This window comes from Schistocerca nitens, chromosome 9 (assembly GCF_023898315.1).
Source record: "Schistocerca nitens isolate TAMUIC-IGC-003100 chromosome 9, iqSchNite1.1, whole genome shotgun sequence".
NCBI lineage: Eukaryota > Metazoa > Arthropoda > Insecta > Orthoptera > Acrididae > Schistocerca > Schistocerca nitens.
Window position 1 is genome coordinate 328,838,756 of NC_064622.1, and position 25,093 is coordinate 328,863,848.

A 25,093-nucleotide genomic window follows, 5' to 3' on the forward strand; every position below is an offset into this window, starting at 1 on the left:
TCTACTTTGCATATTTTCATACACCTATGTCTTATGGTATTATTTTTTGGGGTAATTCTTCTGATTCAAAAAGGGTATTTTTGGCTCAAAAACGGGCTGTTTGAGCTATATGTGGTGTAAGTTCGAGAACCTCTTGTCGACCCCTATTCAATAGTCTGGGAATTCTGACATAGCCCTCACAGTATATATTTTCTTTAATGTCGTTTGCTGTTAGCAATATTAGCCTATTCCAAGAGTTAGCAGCTTTCACTCAGTTAATACTAGGCAGAAATCAAATCTGCATGAGGAATGCACTTCCTTGACTCTTGTGCAGAAAGGAGTGCAGTATTCTGCTGCATCCATTTTCAATAAGCTACCACAAGAACTAAAAAATCTTAGGAGTAGCCCAAACTCTTATCTAAACTGAAGAGTTTCCTCATGGCTCACTACTCCTATTCTGTCGAGGAGCTCCTGGAAGAGCTAAAAAATTAAGCAAATTCCAGTGTTACATTGTTGATTTTCTTTATTTAAACTTAAGACTTATCGCATGAATATGTTTTTTATGTTTCATTTTATCTGTTTCTACTATCGTGTTCATGTATTGACTCGTTCCATGACCATGGAGACTTCTCCTTAATTTGGTCCCACGGAACAATAAATAAATAAATACATGAACTCCAGCATCAGCCATCAGTTGTATTGGCAGTCTCCAAGCCTGTTCACCACTAAGAGAATGTGAGCCGTGCACGTATCATGCTCACATGGTGACACACATGCCTGCAGTGCCTGTGGGCAGCCCTACAGACAGCTCACAGACACAGCCCTGCCATACCTGTTTGTCTGTCCATCCTCTCAAAGAAGTTTGGCCAAATTACATTTCTTTATAGCTACTCACCATGCTGTCATTTTGTTATGACAAAGAGGACATTCATGCGTGTCTTTAGGGTTTTATCTAACAAACCGTGGAAGACCTGAATGTTAACACTGCCATATTGATGGAAATAACCTTTTCCGCTTATCATGAAACCAATTCATCAGTCATCACCTGAGGCTTTAGCTGCTGAAGCACAACAATTTTGTGAAGGTAAAAGAGTGGATTATAATTATGTATTTGCTTACAGAGAGATTTGTAGTAGATAAATGTTTCTGAGTTGGCTCGTATAGTAACCAACACTGTGTGGCCAGTTACCTTTCATTTTAGAGCTTGAAGTTTTTGCGTAAGGTTTTTCATCCCTAACAAATTCTGTTACAGGGTGGAAGAGTTGCTTTTCGGCCCACACTAGACTCTTGACAGAACAGAGCAAGCACAAATGTAGAAATCAACACTTGACAACAGTTTCCACAATAAATACACAGTGCCCGCAAGACCACATGACTACTGAAATGGTACCACAAAAACAATGTCAGTACACAACACTGAAAACTGAAAGTTGTTATTAACCCAAAAGTATCAGATTTTTTTGTTGCATCCTGTATACCCCGGAAAAAACTTATTTTATATATGCTGGATTTTATTTAACTCAATGGCTGTTAATCACTTAAGGATTGTTGGTGAACAACACGGTAAGTCACAAATACTTTTAGCATGTTGACACCTTTGTGGCTGCTGCCGGCCACAACAGAACATGATGTGTGTAAGTGTGCCTGGCCTGATTTTTCAGGAATAATTTACAACAGCTACTTAGAAATAAAAAATGGCATAAGGAATAATTTCACTGAAATCAAAATTCCGATGTTTCACAGGTGCAGAAAAAACACAAGAGTTATTTGCTGTATCAGAAACCACTAGCACTAAAGAATCTCTCTATCTCTCTAAACACAATTTTGAAGGTAAATATACTATCTATTAAAGAAATAATAAAAACAACATGCATGCATTTTAAAAATCTGCAGTTTACTTTCACAGAAAAAATCATTCCTAATATGCATTTCTGATGAACTCTCAATTTATACATAATACTAAGATTCATCCTTCTGAATGAGTCCACTTCTAAATAAAGTGGCAATATTTGTTTTTCATTTTGTTATTTACATCACAACATTTCTACATCAATTCAAAACAGTGACATTTAATGAGCTTGCTTTCATAAACATTTGCTCACCACATTCACTTTCACACACCATCAGGAAGAAAGCATACGCTCCACAAAATTTCTAACACTGTGAACAATGCATTCTTACTCATACACAAAAATGCCTACACATTTCTGTAATTTACACGAGTTGAAGCTGAAAAAATTACTGAGATGCACTGTTGCAAGCTAATTTCTACACCACTAAGTAATTTTCCAGCAAATGTGGTATTCAATACTGAGGATTTCTCAAGTTCAAGAATGACTAAGCAAACAAAGTGAAACTTTCATGCTGCATTTTTCATGACAATCACAATGACTGGTAACAAATCTTCCACCTTAAAAGCACAATCAAATGATCTATTTTACTCTAATGTGTTACTTTACATAGTAGTTATTCAAGAAGATTCTGCTTCACAAATTAAAAGAAACGACATGGAAAGCTCTGCTACAGACAGAGGAAGAGGCATGTTCACATTTCTCACAAAAACTGAACATTACGAACACAACGTAAATGTTTATACATAAAAAGGAAACCAGGTTTCGTTGTGCTGTGGAATATTGTCACCTTGTTTCAAAAGCCACATGTTCTCTGAATTCTACTGTCTACAATCACCCATCTTCCCACAGAAATTAAAACTGGCCACTTCCACAACAAATACATAGGTTCTGACTTTAAAGGCAAGTGATCCCACACATATTTCCATTTTCCAAGAGACTCTGAACATTCATTTTCCACTGTTGTATGAATATAAGCACATCAATAAAGTTCATACTGACCACAAATCCAGTGTCATAAGAATAATGGAATGATTAAATCTAACAATGTCTTTAAATACACACGGCAACAAAAGAGAGAAAAACTGATGGTGATGTGAGGATTATTTATCTATAATGAAAAATTTATTCTCATGGCATTTAAAATGTCAACAGTTTCCAAACAGCACTTGCTAAACATCAATAGATTGACTTATTGTACCAGTTTTATTTTAAATCTTTCTTAAAAACCTGTTACTCCAAATAACCATCAACAAACATCTTTTCGTCAGCTACCTGTGCAACAGTTCAATCACATATATTCTTTTTTTTAAACTGAACTATGACTTCTATTTCTAACACAGTACATCTGTATGATTTCTTTTGTTTTTGGTAGCATGCAACTTGATTTTACATTATAACATGAAAGAGAAGTAACACTTTTATACAATTCCCTTTCAGTAGTTAAACACCAATCTATACTTTTATTAAGTAGTCATTTTTGGAGCTACATCACTAAAATCAGGGACAACTCTCATTGAATCAATGACACATAGCAGTTGGCAGTAACTGTACAAGAAAAATATGCAGGATCTTATCATCTGCAGCATTCTAACTGATAGCCAAATACATGAAAATCACAACATTAAATGGAGAGAATCAGGAAACATATTTTTGCTTATTCTTTCTGTTTGTGCTGGAAGAGGACGCAACATGGGCAGTTACACATTACAATGATACTTCCAATAGAAGTACAAAGTCACTGCCTATTGAACCCGATAACAACTTTAAAAACAGAATTTCATTGAAGTAAACAGAATGCATACAACAACTGCATTTTACATTTTCTATCATATAAAAATAAATAAAACAATCTGTCAAAATGTTACAAATGTGAAGCTGATAAGACTGTTTTAAGGAACAAAAAATACTTTCTTCTTTCGAACAATGTACCACATGAAGATATAAAACTGATACATTGCTGTATATAAAAATCTTACTTTACACAAAGACATATCTAATAATTCAAATTAATTCAACATTTACTGAAATGTAGCAGATGATTTTCTCTTTAATTTTCTCCAAGTTCTTGACTATGTAGTACTCCCTGGACACCCTTCAGTCTGATTCTGCCTTCATTCCCCTGACTTCCCCAACATTACGTTGCTGAAACAAAAACAGCCTTATCAGTACAGAATGCTGGCCAGTAGCAAGAACAACAGTTCAAATGATGAAGATTTTGTGAAATTGTTACAGTAACCACTTGTGTTACAGTTTATGATATACAGGGTGATTATAATTAAAGTTAAAGTTTCAAAACACTGTAGAAATAGCACCACTGATGAGAATGACATCAAATTGCAACGGAATATCATCGGAAAAGGGGGAAAACATAAGGCAGAAGAAAAAACAATAGTGTGAAAACTGATCAATAGATGGAGCTGTATGTGTCGGGAAATGTAAATGAAAACACCTGTCATGCGCACGACCCACTGAAGTTTGTATAAACATGCGGAATACACGGCTTTTCCGCCTTTCGTGTGTGCAACATTCACTATGACTGTCTCTATGCAGGATCACACTCTGCTTGTAAAGCTGTATTCCAAGAATGTTGACAGTGCACATGTTGCTCTGCAGAAGTTCCGGACGCTGAAGGGTTTAATAAAGGTGTTGGTCCGATGACTGCCATGGGTCTGGAGAAAAGATTAGGAAATTCAAAAAGATGGATTCTTTTGGTATGCAACCTGGTAGAGGGAGGAAACAAATTGATTTGACGTCAGTGGAAGCAGTGGCCACAGCAATGCAGGAGGAGACAAGTGGAGGTGTGCAAATGTGTAGTGCATGGAGAATTGCCCGAACATTGGACATAACCGTGAACTCGGTGCATACAATCCTACGAAACATCCTTCTTTGTATACATTCAAAATTACCCATGTGCACAAGTTGCTTCCTGTTGACCTGCCTGCAAGAGAGACCTTTGCTTTCTTGCTTGCACAGAAGAGGACAATGATTGGCCATGGAAGGTTTTGTGTACAAGACGAAGCCCACTTCCATCTGACAGCACATGCCACTGCACAGAACTGTCCAATATGGGCAATGGGCAATGGAAAATCCAAATGCAGATCAACCAGTACCACTTCATCCTAAAAAGGTGGCTGTGTGGTGCAGGTTTACAGCATCATTTATCATAGAGCTATATTTTTTCAAAGAGACGTGCTGTGAGTGTCTCTTGTGCAATCACGTCATTCCAGCTCTCCAATAGCGTGGATGTGATCATTTTTATGCAAGATGGCGCACCTCTGCACATTGCAAATCCAGTTAAGCAGCTACTGGAGTGCCATTTCGGGAATGCTAGGATTATCACCCACCATTTCCCTACAGCCTGGTCATCCCGCTCACCTGACATTAAACCGTGTGACTTCTGGCTGTGGGGCCATCTGAAAGATGGTGTGTTCAGTTTTCAGATTGCAAACTCAGCTGCACTGAAGGCACGTATTGTGCAACACATCCTGAACGTGATCCTGGAAACATATCGATTGGTTGTGGAACATGATGTTTGTTGATTTCAACTTGGTGAAGAAAAGGGTGGACAGCATATTGAACATGTTTTGCTCCAGTCACATGGAAATTAATAATCTGATTTGTTTCTGATTGATGCTTTTTATGTGGTTTTTGGCCTCAGGGCAATTAAAAACCAGTTTTTCCCATCCAATGTGATGTGACTGCCTTTGTGGATGGGCTCACATAACTAACAGTAACACACCTGTACACCCATGCACATTGAGTAGTACAATTTCTTTAACGTCAAATGTACACCTTAGGTATTTTTGTATGATTCATTTGTCAGTTTTAGTCCACCACTATTAAATTATGATGCTTGCAGCGCCATCCATGGCTTCATCTTGTAACTATGTATTTTTCTTCTGCCATACGTTTTCCCCCTTCTCTGATAATATTCGGTTGCAATTTGGAATCATTCTGATCAGTGGTGTTATTTCTACAGCAGTTTGAAAGTTTAACTTTAATTATAATCACCCTGTATATTGAAACAGTATAATTTACTTTCTTCTAGTATCATTGGAGAATTAACACTAGCTCAATAGCAAATTAACTACATGAGCAGTTGTTTGTACTAAATAAGCAAAGTGAAGTAACATTGTAATCAGATCAAACGGGTCACACAATACTGACTGAACACCCTGTCATCCTCTACCATATGATGTCATTTCTCTGCAGTATGGGAGGGCATGGGGTGATCACATTGCTTTTTTGGCCACTGTCAGGTTTCCAGAATTCTAAGCCACTATTACTCATGCAAGTAGCTTCTTATTTGGCCTTACTGAGACCTTCTGTTCCAACCCTACCCCAACAGAAGATTAGTGTCAGTACTATAAATTAAATCAGGATCTCCTCATGACAGGCACATTCATTAACAATGATGTATACATGACAGCCTTCACAAGCTGTGTCAAAGTGATCCTCTTCCGGTATCAGTTCCTCTGAAGTACACTGAAAAAAAAAGTGTACTTGTAAGCATATTCTACACTGAGGTGGCAAAAGCCCTGAGATATCTCCTAATATATTGCACAAATATTGGACCATACAGCATCTACTGCCACCCATAATTGTGTAAGTGCTGCCAGTGCAGGATTTTGTACATGAACTGACCTCTCAACTATGTCCAACAAATGTTTGACGGGATTCGTATCGGGTAATCTGGATGGGCAAATCGTTCACTCAAAATGTCTAGAGTGCTCTTCAAACCAATTGCAAACAATTGTCACCCGAATACACAGCCCATTGTCAACCATAAAAATTCTATCATTGTTTGGGAACTTGAATGGTTACAAATAATCTTCAAGTAGACAAACATAATCATTTTTGGTCAATGATCCACATAATACAGCCCACACCATAATGGAGCCACCATCAGCTTGCACAGTACCTTGTTGCACACTCGGGTCCACGGCATCCTGGGGTCTGCAAGACACCCAGCACTACCGTCAACTCTTACTAACTGAAATAGGGATTCATCTAACCACACCATTGTTTTCCAGTTGTCTACAGTTCAACCACTATGGTCACAATCCCAGGCCATGCACTGCAAGTGATGTCATGCTGTTATCAAAGGCACCTGCATTTGCTGTCTGCTGTCCTAGCCCACTAATGGCAAATTTCAGCACACTATCCTAATGGATGTGTTTGTAGTATGTCCCACATTGATTTCTGTGGTTATTTCAGGCAGCGTTGCTTGTCTGTTAGCAATGACTGCTCTATGCAAAGGCCACTGCTCTTTTATGTTATGTGAAGGCCACTGGCTACTGCACTCTCCGTGGTGAGAGGAAATGCCTAATATCTGGTATTCTCGGCACATTCTTGACACTGTGGATCTCAGAATATTTAATTCCCTAATGATTTTCAAAAAGGGAATGTTCCATGCGTCTAGCTCCAACAACCATTTCACATTCAAACTCCGTTAATTCCTGGGCCGCTATAATCACAATGGAAACACATTCACATGAATCACCAGAATAAAAATAACAGCTCCACCAATGCACTGTCCTTTTATACTTGTGTACGCAATACTACAGACGTTTGCTTATGTGTATGCCACTATCCCAGGACTTGTCGCCTCAGTGTATACTCTTGAAACCTCTCTTGGCTGTAAACTCCAAATATTTCATGTTTTTTGCTTAGCTTCTAATATTTGTCCTTTTCTTGTCTCAGTTCTTTATTCGCTTTGCATCTCTAGCCTGCCTTTTTATTTTCAAAGACCACCATCATATTCTCCCTCCTTCCATATTCAGATAAAATAAATATTTGATTTAGTATTCCTCCTCTTGCTCTATTCTTTTTCTCTTGTAAATGAATACTCCTCTATCTCCACTTAACCTTACAGATAAACTTCTCAGCTCACTCCTCTTCTGCCAAAAATGCTAAGAATAGTGTTTATCATTTGTAATTTTAGAGTATTTTAATTATTCTGAAAGTAATGTCAGAGAAAATAGGCTGAAGTAATATGGATGATGACCTGTGTGCCATGTCAGTATAATGTTTTTACAATTTGTTCATTAAAACTGGGGGAAGGATGTGGTATTCATATATAACAACATTACTGTATGTGTAGGTCACATTTTGTGTTTTTTACAGTTTACAGTTTCTTTTGGAAATTATATTAACATTCATTCATATCACCACCACCACATTCAACCCGAAATTACAGTCGCGTAACTTTCTTAATTATATGTATACCTGTGTGGAAGCTTTTTTTTTCCTGTACTACATTTTTCATACCGCAGGTGGCATTTTCACATCTGCCAGAAGTAACCTCCTATCAAACTAATAGATAATTTAAGAGCTTTGTAAAAATGAAGTAAATTCTGTCTTCTTTGAGATTTGATGAGTGGAAATATTTACCTGATAGTAAGGATTCTCTTTTCTAAATTCAATGCATCTTGCTAATTTATTTTAGTAGATCCACCGAGAAGGTGAAAAAAATGAAAAAAAAAAAAAAAAAATCACCACATGTGATGCATAGGTACATCAGGAATACTTACCCGATCTAATTCTTCTTTAGTTTTTTCTTCTATGGCTCGTATATCTTCCATCGTTAGACCGTGCCAGCGATCCATCCAACAGAAAACTTGCCTACACAGAACATAAAACACATGTTACATGCACGTCACACTACATGTAAATGGGTAGGAATTGCAATTTTACTGCCTGTCTGCAAATTTCATTCCGACAAATTCATCTGTATGTTTACAACATAATCACAACTGAATTAAAATAGTACACTTCACGTACCTATGGAAGTTGGTGAACAATCGTCTCTCTGATTTCTGTATGAAATTCTCTATCCGTGTCTGTAGACCAAACCATTTGAACTCTACAGTGACTAGCTTGTAACATGTCATCACAGGATTTACCTGCAACTCACAAAACCAGACTGGTGATAAAATTGTTCCAGGCAAAGCTGAATGATACCAACATTCAAGAGAGAAAAATATTTAAAATAAAATGATTTCTTTCAATTCAAATCACACAAAATTAAAAAGGGCATTAATTACTTATGATCATCTAAAATTTTAAATTTTTGGCATACATACACTAATGTTCTGTAAATATTTCCACAACAGGAATACTTGATGTGATAGCTGACTTTTTTTATTTTTTCACAACAGCTTAGATGCATGACCCTGACTAATGGGCATACCTTTTAGAGTCATCAGGCTTCTGACTGGTGTGATGTGGCCAGCCATGAATTCCTCTTCTGTCTCAACCTCTTCAGCTCAGAGTAGCAATTGCAACCTGGACCCTCTATTTCTTGTATGAATTCTGATTTCTGTATTCCTCTACAGATTTTACCCTCTACTACCATGAAAGTTTTTCTCTGATGTCTTAACACATCTTATCATCCTCACCCTTTTTGTTGTGTGTTCCACATGTTCCTTTCTTCACTGATTCTGCAGAGGACCATCTCATTCCTTATCAGTCCACTTAATTTTCAACATTCCTCTGTAGAGTCAAATTTCAACTGCTTCAATTCTGTTCTTTTCCAGTTTCCCAATGGTCCATGATTCTCTGTCATACAATGATGTGCTCAAAATGTACCTTCTCAGAAATTTGTTCCTGAAATTAAGGCCCATTTTTGATACTAAAAGAGTTCCCCAGGCAGGAATGCCCTCTTTGCCTGTGCTAGTCTGTCTTGATGTCCGCCTTGCTTCATATGTCATACTTTATTTTGTTTCCAAGGTAGCAGGATTCCTTAACTTCATCTACTTTGTGATCACCAATTTTGATGTTAAGTTACTCGCTAGTCTCATTTCTGTTGTCTCTCTTCAGTTTACTCTCAATCCAAATTCTGTACTCATTAGGATATCCATTCCATTCAACAAACCCTGTAATAAATCTTCACCCTCACTAATAATAGCAATGTTGTCACCGAATCTTATCACCGATATCCCTTCAGCCTGAATTTTAATCCCACTCTTTAACATTTCTTTCATTCCCCCCACTGCTTCTCTGATGCATAGACTGAGCAATAAGGGCAAATGACTGCATTCTGTCTTACACCCTTTTCAATCCAAGCACTTTGTTTTTGGACTTCATATTTTATTGTCCCCTCTTGGTTCTTGTACTGTACATACTGTCGTATTACTCGTCATTCCCAATTTCTTACTCATCATTTTTTTTTTTTTTCAAGTAGACAAATCCTGTGAATGTGTGTATTTTTCTTTGGGCTTGCTTCCAATTGTAAGTGCAATGTTAGGACTGTCTCTCTGGTGCCTTTACGTTGCCTAATGCCAAAATGATCATCATCAGCTGTTAAGCCGATTGTGTGATAGTTTTCGCACTTCATCTGCCTTGCAATCTTCAGAAAATTGTCAATGATTTCTTTTTCGAAAGCCTAATAGTATGTTGGCAGTCTTCTAGATTCTGCATACCAACCTTGAGTGTTGTTTGGTGGCCACTTCTGCAACAATTTTAGAAATTCTGAAGTAATGTTGTCTATTCCTTCTGCCTTATTTGACCTTATGTCTTCCAAAGCTCTCTCAAATTCTGACTGATTCTGGAGCCCCTATCTCTACTATGCTGACTTCAGTTTATTCTTCTATCCCTCCCATTGAGGCCTCCAATGTATTCTTTCCATATATCTGTTCTCACCTTGGAGAAATCCCATTGCACACTTCCAATTTCAATTTCAGTGAAGGCCATTTTGAACTTTCTAAGTGCTCAGTCAGTCCTCCTGACGATTATTTCTTTTTGACTTTCTTTACATTTTTCCTGCAGTTATTTCATTTGGGTTCCTGTGCCTCTATTTCTTTCATCCCTAAGGGATTTATATTGCTGTATTCCTGTCTTTTTCCTGCACATTTCTGTGTTTCCTTCATCAATCAATTTAAGTATCTGGTCTGTTTTCCATTACCTTCCTAACACCTATGTTTGTCTTCCCAAAATTTGCAACTGCTCTTTCTAGGGGTGCCCACTCCTCTTTAACTGAACTGCCTGCTGTGCTATTCAGTATTTCAGTATATAGCAGTATCTGCAACCTCAGTGAACTTCAGCCTCTCTCTTCATTCTTAAGCACTTCCGTATCTGACTTCTTAGTGCACTGATTCTTCCTCACTGTTCTCTTCAACTTCAGTCTACTCTTCATCATTACTATATTGTGATCCAAGCCTTTATGTGCTTCTAGGTAAGCCTTACAATCCAATATTTGATTTTTTATCATCACCGTCTCACTTTACAAACTGAATTACCCACTCAGTCTCCTCTTACACTTTCTGTACTACTTCATCTTGTCTTAAGACATCAGCACACATACCTGAATTATTATTGTCAGTGGTTTGCTCTCGATTCGAATGAGAACAACTGTATCACTCTCTGCCCTACCTTTCTATTCACAATAAATATTACTCCTATTAAGACATTTTCTGCTGCTGTTAATATCATCGGACCAAAAATCCTGTCTTCTTTCTATCCTGTCTTCTTTCTATTTCACTGCAGCGATTCTCACTATATCTAGATTGAGGCTTGGCATTTCATTTTCCAGATTTTTTACCTTCCCTTCCACATTCAAACTTCTGACATTCCACACCCCAACTCTTAGAATGTTGCCCTGTTGTTCCTTATTGCATCTTTTTCTCTTGGTCACTCAGTTGGCAGTTCCCTACCGGAGTTCCACATGGAGGACTAGTTCAGAATCTTTTGCCAATGGAGAGATCACCATGACACTTCAATTACACTTCACATGTCCTGTGAATATATCTATATATTAAGTGTCTTCAATGCAGTGGTTTCCACTGCCTGCTGCATCTTAATACCATTGGTCTTTGCTGATCCTTTCACCTTTTAGAGGCAGTTTTCCATCCCAAGGGCAAGAGAGTGCCTTGAATCTCTGTCTCCTTTGTCCTCTTTGACAGGGCCACTGGCAGAAAGACAGTGACTTCTTATGGCGGACGTCTTCAGTCATCATTCCTAATGATTCTTATGCAATATTTAAGCAGTGGTGAGGTTCGAAACTGGGACCCAGGATGTTTTGATTACTAGTCAAAAACCCTATGCCTAGATAATAGGTTTCCAAAACTGTAAACAAAATTTCAAATCTAGAATTCACAAGTCACAAAGCTCCTGCATACTGTGATTAGAAGTTCAAAAAATTAATAAAATGTACATGGTGTGTATGTATACACAAAAGAAAAAGAGTGTGCACGCATACTCCAGCCTCACCTTGTCCATCCACTGCCCAGTGAGGGGACCTCTGCCTGTCTTCTGGCTCTTGAATGTCGTGGGGTCCTCATCTGCTTTGTAATCATTGCTGGATACTGGGTCATTGGCAATATCTATATGAACTATTTCCCTCATTTTCAGTTTTTCTGGGGGTAGTTCATGCACCTGAAAAAAACAGAAGGCGTTGCTCATTTACAGCATCCAAATTTTGTTCCTTTGAGGCTATACAGTAGATGACCCTGAAATGTTTCTTTTTGTGTGTAAATAAATTTAAGCCCCAAAAATGAAAATAATTTATGCAAACCTATGTAAGAAACGCTGCACTTTTGTATTAATTGTGTGTATTGTCTTTAAGTTGTCTTAGAATGTAAAACTTGATTAATTTTTCTTATATGTGGGAGAGAATACAGATGTTAAAACTAGCAAAAGAGAGCAACTGTATTTTTTAATTTCCAATTAATGCATCAGTCGCAGTGCAAGCAGTGTCAACAATCAGATTTTATGCAGTCAGCCATGCCAGAAAGGAGAGCAGCGAAGTCTCTCAAACATTTTTCCACACAAGAGGCCTTCAGAACAGGAAGATACTTAGGTTAAGTGACAGTAAATTTGCCTTCAGTTGTTTCGTCATATATAAACACGAGCAGCATCTGTTTCGCTCTCTCCTGAGGCCCGCTCTCTATTGATGTCTCCACTCTTTTACTTGAATATTTTACACACCTTGAAAATATCTTTCGTCTATGTAAAATGATCGTCAATATAATTGTTATTGTTTATCAAAATTTCAAAAATGTTAACCTTGCCTGCTAACATTTCTATGTTTCAGCTAGGAGAACTGCAAGTCTGCTGACATATCATTTGCTGGCACCTACTGTCATCATTGATGTTCGAACTTGTAGCAGCCACTTGAGTGTGACCCTGAGATCTGTTAAGCTGATCTGTAAATGCAGTTCCCAGGCAGCATTTCTGTGCATAATGCTTAATATTAATGATCAGCATATGACCAACAAATGATTTGCGTGGTTAGTCCACTCCATCGGTATCAAAGCAGGTTAGACAATATCTTGAATTATTAATTTTCTCTCTCGTAGTGGTAAATTTGTCAGTGCCATTTTTAATTGGCTGCTTCTTTTAATTAATGGCACCCTAGTTAATTTCCTCTTATCAAAATTTATTTTTCAATTACTACTACAGAGTGCCACACAAAACGAGAGTGAAAACTTTCTTTTTCGATTGAAATAATAATTCACCCCCTTTCCCCCTTTTGCATGTTGAAAATGGGCTTCGCTAGCTTTTAACATAGTTCTGTACAGTTGTTTCTATGATAGTAATGCCCACCCCGATAGCTGAGTGGTCAGCGTGACAGATTGCCTCCTATGGGCCTGGGTTTGATTCCCGTCTGGGTCGGGGATTTTCTCCGCTCAGGGACCGGGTGTTGTGCTGTCTTCATCATCATTTCATCCCCATCCGGCGAGCAAGTCACCCAATGAGGCGTTGAATGTAATAAGACCTGCAGCAAGGCGGCCGGACCTATCCCGCAAGGGGCCTCCCGGCCAATGACACCAAACACTCATTTCCATTTATGATGGTAATTCAGAAAATGAAGTTCCACTTTCCACAGGATAACACCACAAAAGTAGAATACAAACTACCCATAACAATTTTCATAGATTTCACCATGTAATAGTCATCAGCCCGAGGTCTGTGTCAAACTTCAACTCCTGAAGTTCTAAGTCACTTCCTGAAAGTAATCTTCCACTAACTCATAGAGAATGTTGGCATTAACAGAAACAATCTCATAGCCGGCATCACTGTGGTGATGAGGGGGGGACAGAGGGGGCGGGGGGGACAGAGGGGGCGGGGGCGGGGGGGACAGAGGGGGCGGGGGGGACAGAGGGGGCGGGGGCGGGGGGGGCAGAGGGGGCGGGGGGCAGAGGGGGCGGGGGGGGCAGAGGGGGCGGGGGGGCAGAGGGGGCGGGGGGGGCAGAGGGGGCGGGGGGGGCAGAGGGGGCGGGGGGCAGAGGGGGCGGGGGGGCAGAGGGGGCGGGGGGGCAGAGGGGGCGGGGGGGCAGAGGGGGCGGGGGGCAGAGGGGGCGGGGGGCAGAGGGGGCGGGGGGGCAGAGGGGGCGGGGGGGCAGAGGGGGCGGGGGGCAGAGGGGGCGGGGGGGCAGAGGGGGCGGGGGGGCAGAGGGGGCGGGGGGGCGGGGGGGCGGGGGGCAGAGGGGGCAGAGGGGGCGGGGGGCAGAGGGGGCGGGGGGGCAGAGGGGGCGGGGGGGCAGAGGGGGCGGGGGGGCAGAGGGGGCGGGGGGGCAGAGGGGGCGGGGGGGCAGAGGGGGCGGGGGGGCAGAGGGGGCGGGGGGCAGAGGGGGCGGGGGCAGAGGGGGCGGGGGGGCAGAGGGGGCGGGGGGCAGAGGGGGCGGGGGGGACAGAGGGGGCGGGGGGGACAGAGGGGGCGGGGGGGACAGAGGGGGCGGGGGGGACAGAGGGGGCGGGGGGGACAGAGGGGGCGGGGGGGACAGAGGGGGCGGGGGGGACAGAGGGGGCGGGGGGGACAGAGGGGGCGGGGGGGACAGAGGGGGCGGGGGGGACAGAGGGGGCGGGGGGGACAGAGGGGGCGGGGGGGACAGAGGGGGCGGGGGGGACAGAGGGGGCGGGGGGGACAGAGGGGGCGGGGGGGACAGAGGGGGCGGGGGGGACAGAGGGGGCGGGGGGGACAGAGGGGGCGGGGGGACAGAGGGGGCGGGGGGGACAGAGGGGGCGGGGGGGACAGAGGGGGCGGGGGGGACAGAGGGGGCGGGGGGGATAGAGGGGGATAAGCAGCTGTAACTCCCTGGCTGATTAAAACTGTGTTATCGGACTAAACTCTGGACGTTGGCCTTTGTAGGCTAGTGCTCTACCAACTGAGCTACCCACACGACTCAACTCGTCCTCGCAGCTTTACTTCCACCAGTGCCTTGTCTTCTGCCTACCACCTTGTTTTACTAACAAAATTGAGAAATTGCTGAGGAAGCAGATACTGTTGCACACTCGGCTAAAAAATGGAATTTTTGGTCATGACAGGACAAATTTATAGAACATTATGCATCTGTAAAAAGATCAATGTGCGAAGCATACAGCAACCACCACCATCACATCTTACCAAAAGATCTTGGCAACATCATGAGAAAATTCTGGTCCCACATAAAATCAGTAAGTGGGTCAAAGGCTCCTATTAAGTCACTCTTTGACAAGTATGTTGTGGCAACAGAAGACAGCAAAGTAAAACCGAAGCTTTTAAATGTTACATTTAAGAAATGATTTATGCTAAAGGAGCAGACTAACATACCGTCATAGACCGGACATTGTAGTAGTCATCATAGCAATAGAGAAGCAACTGAAGGAGTTGTTAGGTCTAGGTGTTGTCGTTTAGTGACTATCGGAGGACACAAGATGACAGACAAAATTTCTAATTGGTGTGATGAATGTAGGCGAATATAAGTTAATACAGATGAGTACGAAAAATAATGCCATAATGTTCAAATACAGTGATAGTATGGTGCAGCTTGAGAGTCACATCGATTAAATATCTAGGTTTAGCGTTCCAAAGCGATATGAAATGGAACGAGCATGTAAGGTTGGTAGTAGAGAGGTCTAGGCATTCTGCTAGATTTGTTAGTGGCAGGTTCAATTAACACTAGTATTACAGAGGTGTTTTGTGCACTCAAGTGGGAATTCCCAGAGGGAAGCCAACATTCTTTCTGCGAAACACTATTAAGCAAGTTTCGCTGATCAGCATTTGAAGCTGACAGCAGAGCAATTCTACTACCGCCAATGTACATTTCATGTAAGGACTATGAAGGTAAGATTAGAGAGATTAGGGCTTGTATGGAGGTGTCCAGGTAGTCTTTTTTCCCCTCAGTGGAGGGAAAGGAAGTGAGGAATAGTGGTACACGGTACCCTCTGCTAGGCATCATATGGTGGCTTAAGATGTATGTATATAGCTGTAGGTGTAATAACGTATTTGAATGACATGTTCTGATCTTTGTAGTGTGTTTCTTTGGTTGTGTTGGTTGAAATTACACAAATAACAATTAAAAATAGATAAGCTTTTCTTCACACAGAAAATGCAATGATTCTGCTTATGGAAAGTAGTATCTTCAATCTCCCTTTCAGATGAACATTAAGAAGTAAACAAAGAGAAATACTTCCACTACAATGTATTGATAGTAAAAATCAGAATAGTACAATTTCATGATACAATATGATTAAAAAACAGATACTTGCTCTCCTTTTACAGTGAAAGCTATAAGCTTGAAATGTCACGAATTTTATGACAATCTCAAGATGACAACCAAAAGACTAGTAAACTTTTACAACAACACAGTTAGGAAACAGGCAACTGTTTGCCCCGTTTTGAATGTAATCTGCCAAAAACTGGTCTCAAATTACACGAAGGTTATATGAATGTAACCACAAGCATAGCAACCTGAAAGAAACATACAGCTCAAACGCTTAAAACCATAAACAGTTAGCGAACACTTTTACAATTATACTGTTGTAGAAGTTAGTGAGGGAGGCAGGAGTGCCGAGTTTGGCTGAACTGAGAAATGGTGAAGTACACAGAGGGTGCAGTATGGTAATGTAATTGATTAACAGGTTAAGATTTTCTGTGTTGTATAACAAACAAGCTGTGACTTACAGAAACCAGGGAACAGTGAGTTTTTATTTATACTTATTTATTCTTCATAATTACAGCATATTATCTAAAAATTTAAAATAGGCCATACAAAGCGCTTTTCCTTGGACAGTTTTAAGTCACATATTAATTATTTATTTCTGATGCTTAACATTATTGAGAGAGAGAAACAGTGACCAGTGAACAGAGAGTATCTATAGAAGAAGTTGTAGAATGTTCACAGATGAGGGTGAGAGTATAGCAGTGGGAGGAAGTGTGCAGGCACTCATTCCTTCATTAATAAAATATTTTAACATGTTTTCTCCTTACAGTAGCTTTTATTAAAATCGATTTGCAGAAAATCCCCGTAATTATACGCGAAGTTGTACAATACATTGCCACTCACATTTCAAGAATTGACAAGGTAGCGACAGTCAGTTGCTTCTTACTCAGAAAACTGCAACTAGAAGTAGAAATGTCTTGAAATCATAATGCACATTATCAGCAGTCAATGACATACACACATTTCAACAGGTGTATGTATACACGCCTACTCATTGTAAACCCTGTACGGTTTTTCTCCAAAATTAGCTACTGCTCTCACCTCACTATTAAAGCCATGTTTCATCATTATGGCTGAGTACTTCTCATTAACAACAATGTCTGCCTGATTAGCTAGGAGGTAACTTGCTCGCTCCCCATGCAAGCGGGGCCCAGGTTCGATTCCCAGCTGGGTTGGAGATTTTCTCCGCTCAGGGACTGGGTGTTGTGTTGCCCTAATCATCATTTCATCCTCATCACTGACACGCAAGTCGCCTAATGTGGCATCGAATGAAATAAGACTTGCATTTGGCGACCGAACTTCCCGAATAGGGGCCTCTGGGCCAACGATGCCATATGCTCATTTCATTTCATTAACAACAATGCCTTCAGTATTCATATGGGAAGCAATCTCAGCCTTGCTGCTGGTATACGAACTCTTCAAAGCGGTAAAACTGAATTTATTTCAAAAGGATCTCACCCAGGTTAACCAGATTTTCCTGACACTTGCTAGGACACTAGCAACTGACAAAGTTGTAATGGGGAAGTAAAAATATCTCTCAAAAATTGTTATTAACAATAGTAATATCCAGTTACCATAGAAATGTGGGAGGAAAACAAAAAAAATCAAAGTCTCTAAAATAATTAAAAGGTAAGGAAATAAGACACCATAGCAAGAGAATTTTCACTATTTTATCTAGCATTTTTGTACATTGGTTGAAGCTATTTTGAGTAGTCAGTCTCTCCTAAGAGTGGAAAAATACAGAAGCGCAAGAGAATTAATACTGTAAGTGCGAAGATAATTTTACTGTAAAAATTACATGTCAAGTTTTACAAAAACCACAGATTGTTCCAAGTTTCATTAAGAGTAGTACCTCTACTGTAACAACCACCACCACAACCACTTCCTACAACCAAATTCTAGTACGTATTAACACAACAAACAGTAAATATTATTATATCACATTCTACATCACTAGCCGTCATGCATTAAAGTTAAGGGGAAAATATGGTTTACAATGCATGGTAACTAATGAAAGTCTACAATGTATTAACAACCCCTAACTTACGTTATTCTGGTGTCCTGTGTCTCCTAAATGTAATGATTCTATAACAATGATGAAATTTTCTTTCATGTAGCCAGGATTCTGTTTGCCACCACCAACAGCAGTTTGAAGCAAGCATGATGAAAAACAGAAAGAACACCACGGCACAATTAGTGGGAAAATATATTTGAAGGAACATGAAAAATGGGAATGCAGGTGAGAAAGAGCAGCAGACTTCTTAACTTCAGAACCTGTGGACAAAATAAGCACACAAAAATAGAGAAACAGCTTGCCACAAAGCATTTCACTCACATTGTGTTGGTCACCTTTGTCTCCCACGTGCAATGTTTCAATTACCAGGAGAAACTTTTCTTTCATGTAATGAGGATTCTGAAATTTGAAAAATAAAATGACATAATTTAAACAAATCTCAAAGCATTCTATCTGACAGAAGAAGCAGCCCGGAAAGAACAACAAATTTTAAAAAGTCATAGTGGTGTGTACATGAGATGGCTTACACAAATGGTATCAGATTTCAGCTTTTCAGGTCAAAGATTTCCTTCCTTCAGAGGTGAAGTGAAAGTGACTACAGGATGAGGGGTGAAGAACATGGAGAAAATAGGGCAAGGCAAGTGAAGTTCTGCAACTGATTCTGGGAGGAATAAAGCAAGGACTGCAAACAGAGGGGAAAGTGAACCTTCTGACACCAAAAGCATATTTTGTTTTTATCAACCATATCATCATTTTCTCAATGACACACAATAAAAACTTTCTTATTTACAGTTGTTCACTCTATATAAGTGAAAATATAACAATAAATCAATTTAAACATCCTAGCTGCTTCTCCTGCTGGATACTGAAAATAATGCAATATTTCTTTCTTGCAACAGAATAAAATACTCTATTCCCTGTCCTGCTCTTCCAAGTAAAGCCATACTAAGTGTATTTTATTTGTCCCACTGCTTTTTCTGCCATGGGGAAAGTGGCATGTCATTATGCCAAGTATTGCAACACCAATATCTAATTACTTGCCATGTGATCAACATATATAGATACTCTATTACAAATTTAATATTTCAGTCTAAAACTTGTTGCACTACTACTTTCTCCATTCAATTACTACTAACAATTAAAGCATCCTGAATGGAAGTCTATGTAATATTCCAAATTTCTGATATTTATATCAAGGAGTGCTCCACAGCTGCACAGACAGACACCATAAAAAAGCTAAAAATCATCTTCAAATGTATTACGTTATCCTTTAGAAAAATATTCAGTCTACCAACTGATGTGATTCAGCCTACTACAGCTCCCCTCCTTCCCAACCTCTTCACCTAGGAGTAGCACTTGCACCTTCTCTCCTCACTTACTTGTTGGAAATTTTCCAATCTCTCTTTCATCCAGTAGCTTTTTGCCCAATATGGCTCCCTCTAGTATTATGAAGATTATTCCCCAATATCTTAACATGTCCTATCATCCTGTACTTTCTTCTAGTCAGTGTTTTCCACACAATTCTATGCCTGCCAATTCTGCAAAGAACTTCATTTCTTATCAGTTCACTTCATTTTCAGCATCATTCCATAACACCATATCTCAAACACCTCCGTTATCTTCTTTCCCTGGTCTCTCATTGCCAACTTCCATATAATCCTGTGCTCCAGGCTGCATATTTCTCAAAGTAGGGCCTTTGGTTGATACGACTATTTCTTTTAGTGAGGATGCTCTTTTTCTGTGCTAGAATGCTTCTCATATCCAGCTTGCTTTGCTCTCATGTATCGTTTTACCTCTGAGGAAGCAAAATTGCTCCACTTTGTCTACTATGTAATCTCTAATTTTGATGTAAATTTTATGACCAATCTCCTTTCTGCTACTCCTCATTATATCCATCTTTCTTTGACTTACTCTCAGTCCATACTCTGTGTTCATGGGACTGTTAATACCATTCAACACACCCTGCAATTCTCTCTCATTTTCACTGAGGACAGCAGAGCAGTGCCATCAATAACTTATCGTTGATCATCTTTCACCCTGAATTTTAATTCCACTCCTGAACTTTCATTTCATTCAATACTTTTTCAATGGCTCCTAAGAGGTTTTGGTCTTATATAAAATCAGAGAATAGGTCAAAATCATCTATTCACTCATCCAGTTACCATACTGGCATCGAACGTTAGATAGCACAGAGAAGTCTGAAGAACTGAATTGACTCTTTCACAATTATTTCACCTGGGTGATTGGAACATGGTCTCTCCTTTCAATCCTTGTACGAAAGTCGAAATGGAAGATACCGAGATAACCAATCATGAAATAGAAGAGAAACTACAATAGTTTAGCAGTGGAAAGGCATCAGGACCAGATGATATACCTGTAATATTCTATGGAGATCATATTAAAGAACTTGCTTCCCTTCTAGCAACAGTTTGTCCTAGATTGCTGCAGTAATAAAGGGTGCCTAGTGACTAGTGAAAAGTGCAGGCCACATGCACACAATTACAGGCCTGTATCAGCAACATCAATCTTTTGTAGCATTATGGAACATGTATTATGCTGAAGAATTATGACTTTTTGGAGAACAAAAAACTCCTCTGCAAAAATCAACAAGGATGTTGCAAAACTCTGCTGACTGTTCCTCCACGACATCCAAAGTGCCATAGACAACACAAGCTGATGCTGTGTTCCTTGACTTCAGGAAGGCATTTTGACACCATCGTGCACTGCCATTCAGTGAAATAAATACGAGCTTATTGAGTACTGGACCAGATTTGCCACTGGATTCACAACTTCCTTGCAGATAGAACTCAAGTCATTTTTAACAAAACAAAATCAACAGATGTAAAGGTAAGTTTGGGAATACTCCAGGGAAGTGCAATTGTGACAGGACCTTTACTGTTTACAATGTATGTAAATGATCTAGTATAAGACATCAGAAGCTCTTTAAGACTGTTCGCAGACAATGCAGTTGTCTGTACGAAAGTAGCAACACCACAAGACAGTACTGATTTTCGGAGTGGCATGCAGAGGACTGATAATAGTGCAGGCTCTGGCAGTTGACCCTTAATGTAAATAAATGTAATATACTGCATAAACATAGGAAAAGGAATTCACTACTGTATATCTACACTATTGATGAGAAACTGCTGGAAACAACAACTACTGCAAAATATCTTTGCGTAACTGTCCAGAGCAACCTTAAATGGAATGACCACATAAAACAAATAGTAGGAAATGCAGATGCTAGACAGATTTACATGAAGACTGCTAAAGAAATTTAACTCCATCCATGAAGGAGGTGGCTTTCAAGCAAATTGTTCCACCAAGTCTTTAGCATTTTGGTGAACCTGGGACTCTTACCAGGTAGGACTGATAGAGGATATAGAGAAGCTCCAACAAAGAACGAAGCATTTCACCACGGGATCATTTTCCGGCACGAGCGTATCACAAAGATGCTCAACAAACTCCAGTGGCACACACTACAAGAGAAGCATTGTGCATCAAGGAGAAAGGTTTAACATTGTAATTTTGAGAGAGTATTTTCTAGAAAGAGTCAGAAAACTTATTACTTCCTCCCACATGCACCTCATGAAATGAACATGATGTAAAAATTCGAGAATACAGAAGATTACTGACAATCACTGCTCCCATGCCCCATCTGGAGTGGAACAGGGAAGGGGGTGGGGGAGATCTGTTAGTGGTACGAGAAGTACCCTCCATCACACACACCATTAGGTAGCTCTCAAAATATGATGTAGATGTAGACATACTAAATATGTATGTCAGAAAGACTGCATCCTCACCTTACATCTTTTCCAATCAGAGCACTATTCCTACACCACTTCCTCTTAATTCTTGAGCAGTGCATTTGCTACACTAGTCACAATTTATTGCAGAACTTAAGGAGCTTCTCTCCTTTCTCATACATGTTGCCAAGATAGTATTGTCTATTAAATATGTTCTTAACACTGTTCCCTACAACAGTGTTCATATTCCTCACAAGTATTAGATTGTCATCTCCCTTTACATACAACATTACACATCCTCAAATACTTTCTCTACCTCTTCATTTCCTGCTTGTGGCTTCAGTATGTGTACCTCGACTACTGTTCTTGATGTTTGTCCTGCTGCAGATTCTGATGAGAATAATCCTTTAAGTGAATTGTTCATGGCAACTTACTCTTTTCACTACCTTCCTATACATTTCTCACAGGCTATTCTAATTGAGCTGAAACACTGGAAGAAAAAAAGTAATTTAATTTTTTTCTAATTACTTTTTTTCTTATTTCACTTCACACACACACACACACACACACACACACACACACACACACACGTACGTACGTACGCACGCACGCACGAGACAGAGAGAGAGAGAGAGAGAGAGAGAGAGAGAGAGAGAGAGAGAGAGAGAGATTCTATTAATCACAGAAAGAGACTACAGATCTTATACTTACAGATATGACTGTTTTGCAATAAGGATAAGCATTCCATGCCTCTTCATGAATTTCTAGAGAGCCCTTTGGTGCAAGTAGCCTTATAAAGGCTGGAACTTTACTGGAAGAGAAATAAAATAAATCTGTTAGCAAGATGTGTGCACAAAAAGTTCATCAGATCTAAAAAAATTACTCTATGGCAAATTAATAAACTGTTTTGCATTTTAAAAGTTTATCAACAACAGATGTGCATCAATGAACAGCATAGGTTCAGTATTTAACTTGATGATGATGGTAATAATAATAGTAATTGTAGCAGCAGCATCAAACTGGGGTTTTCAGAGTGAATGATTGTAACCATAAATATTCTCTTTATATTTTCAATTTTCTGATATAAATTGTTGCCTTCTGAAGTTAGTGAAGGCCATTACATAAATTCCAAGGTGGATTTTTTTTGTGGGGGGGGGGGGGGAGGGGGTGGTTTACAACCACCATGATGCAGGATCTGGCTAAACCCAACATTTTGCTGTAGTAGTGAGTGCACCAATTTTTCAGCAAGAGAAAGTTTCACCAAAATACATAGAGCATTTCTATGAAGTATCTGAACTGTCATTTTTGTCAATCAGTTCAAGGGGCTTCCATTTTAATTAATAATATGTCAAGTCACAAAAAAATAAAGGGAAATCAGAGCAGCACCTGTGTTTCAACTGTGAAATTTTAATAATTGTTATAGTAGTGGCTCCTTCCTTCAAATGACCAATATAACAAACAGGATAGTTTCAAAAAAGGAGTTGGGGATTTACTAAAATAACTGCTGTTTTCACAGATGTGAATGCCTGTATGTGAAGTTACATTGCCACTGCTGCTAGATAATAGAGAAAAGAGAACTCAGCATGTTGGTAATATTAGTCCAACATGAAGACTGCAGGATAAAAATCACTGTGTGTCCAAGAATATTAATAAATTCATTGAGCCAAACTGTACCTGACTTTTGGTCCACGAATTATGCTAAATTGAAGTGAGGAGAACCTACTCTTTGCTAAAGCCAATACACTCCTTCACAGAGCAGAAAAATGGCACACTGAATTAATGTGCAAAGAAATGATGAAAATATTCTCAATTTGGAAAAAGTAAAATACATTATTTACCATGTTGTGACCAGTTTGAACCAGCCAGCTTTCATCTTCACGCTAAAGGCACATGCTAAAAGCATGTTTCTGTTGGACTGACTATTGTTGATAATGCAATGGATACCACACACAGCATGTGTCTTTAGTCTGTTAGTCAACTTGCAGGTTGAAACTGGCTACAACATTGTGAAATTCTCATGTGACTGTGTTGCAAACAATACAAAAATAAAGAACATTGTGAATGGAAACACTGGTTTCTTTAGGGTGCTGATATAACCATGCCACAAAAATATGTCTATATTTGAAAATAATAATGTACTATTTACAGTCAGGAACTTCTGACCCCCAAGTGTGTATCCTACATTACATGATTTCATTGATAGATATTCCCAGTGTTGTGCCACTCCTGTCACAGGGGACACTCATTTTGCATTCACTGGTTTTACAGAAAATTTGACAAAGCAGCTGTAGCACAAATGAGTGTATGACGTGACACAGTTGTTACAACACTGGAATCCCATTCTAGAGGAGCACATTTCAAATCCTCATTCTACCATCCAGATGTAGGTTTACAATTGCATCCAAAAGTGGTTTAGGCAAATGCCAAGATTCTGGGCTGTTGTTTCATCTCTGTTGATATTATTGTTAATGTGGCATCAACTGCTAACTACTCTCCACCACCCATACTTCATGAGACAGTTATGAGTTTATTGATGATGTTCTCTTGGACATAGTTTGAGCTCAGCATTCTTTGTTTGGTAATTGTCTATCTGATAATTGCGACTGTGGAAGAAAAATTGAACTTTCCTGGGCATGTTTTCCCATGTAGTCTGCATGCTGTCCTGACACCATTACAAAACTTGTGGGCAACCCAGTAGAATTGAGGCTATTGCTAAAGATGTACCAACAAACAGGGCACCAACAACTTGCCACAACTTTGTAGATCAGAAATATGAGATGTTCTAGTACACCATCACAGAACACACAAGCCTAAAAACAATCTGACATTTGCATCAAGGTTTTCATAATATTTAGTTTGATCCCTGTATTAACAAAGGGCACACCGAGGGTCTCTTTCAGTCAGAAAGGTGATGGTTTGTAATAATTTGAGGGAAGTCATGTAGTGGAATCAAAGTTATATCTTGGATACCCAGATGTTCAAGATCTTCTACTGCTCTTAATCTACACTGTTCAAAACTATTAGGGGAATACATATATCAATGTCCACTGTGTTAAATCTATTTTGATACAGGCAGTA

The 25,093-nt window shown here is 39.7% G+C and overlaps 1 protein-coding gene across 2 annotated transcripts in view; it reads right to left on the minus strand.

Moving 5' to 3' along the window:
* Positions 1-1,854: 1,854 nt before the first annotated feature.
* LOC126202984 (phosphatidylinositol transfer protein alpha isoform) overlaps positions 1,855-25,093 on the minus strand; it is a 192,932-nt gene continuing 169,693 nt past the window's right edge. Inside the window, exons 4-9 of one of the 2 annotated variants that reach the window (XM_049937173.1) lie at positions 22,727-22,826; positions 18,303-18,380; positions 12,042-12,206; positions 8,616-8,737; positions 8,366-8,456; positions 1,855-3,974 (exon numbers count right to left, since the gene is read on the minus strand). In XM_049937173.1, the coding sequence (XP_049793130.1) occupies positions 3,927-3,974; positions 8,366-8,456; positions 8,616-8,737; positions 12,042-12,206; positions 18,303-18,380; positions 22,727-22,826 (604 nt within the window). In that variant the 3' untranslated portion in view covers positions 1,855-3,926. Of the gene's footprint in view, positions 3,975-8,365; positions 8,457-8,615; positions 8,738-12,041; positions 12,207-18,302; positions 18,381-18,590; positions 18,669-22,726; positions 22,827-25,093 lie in introns of both variants that reach the window. The other variant, XM_049937172.1, reaches the window with a different exon arrangement.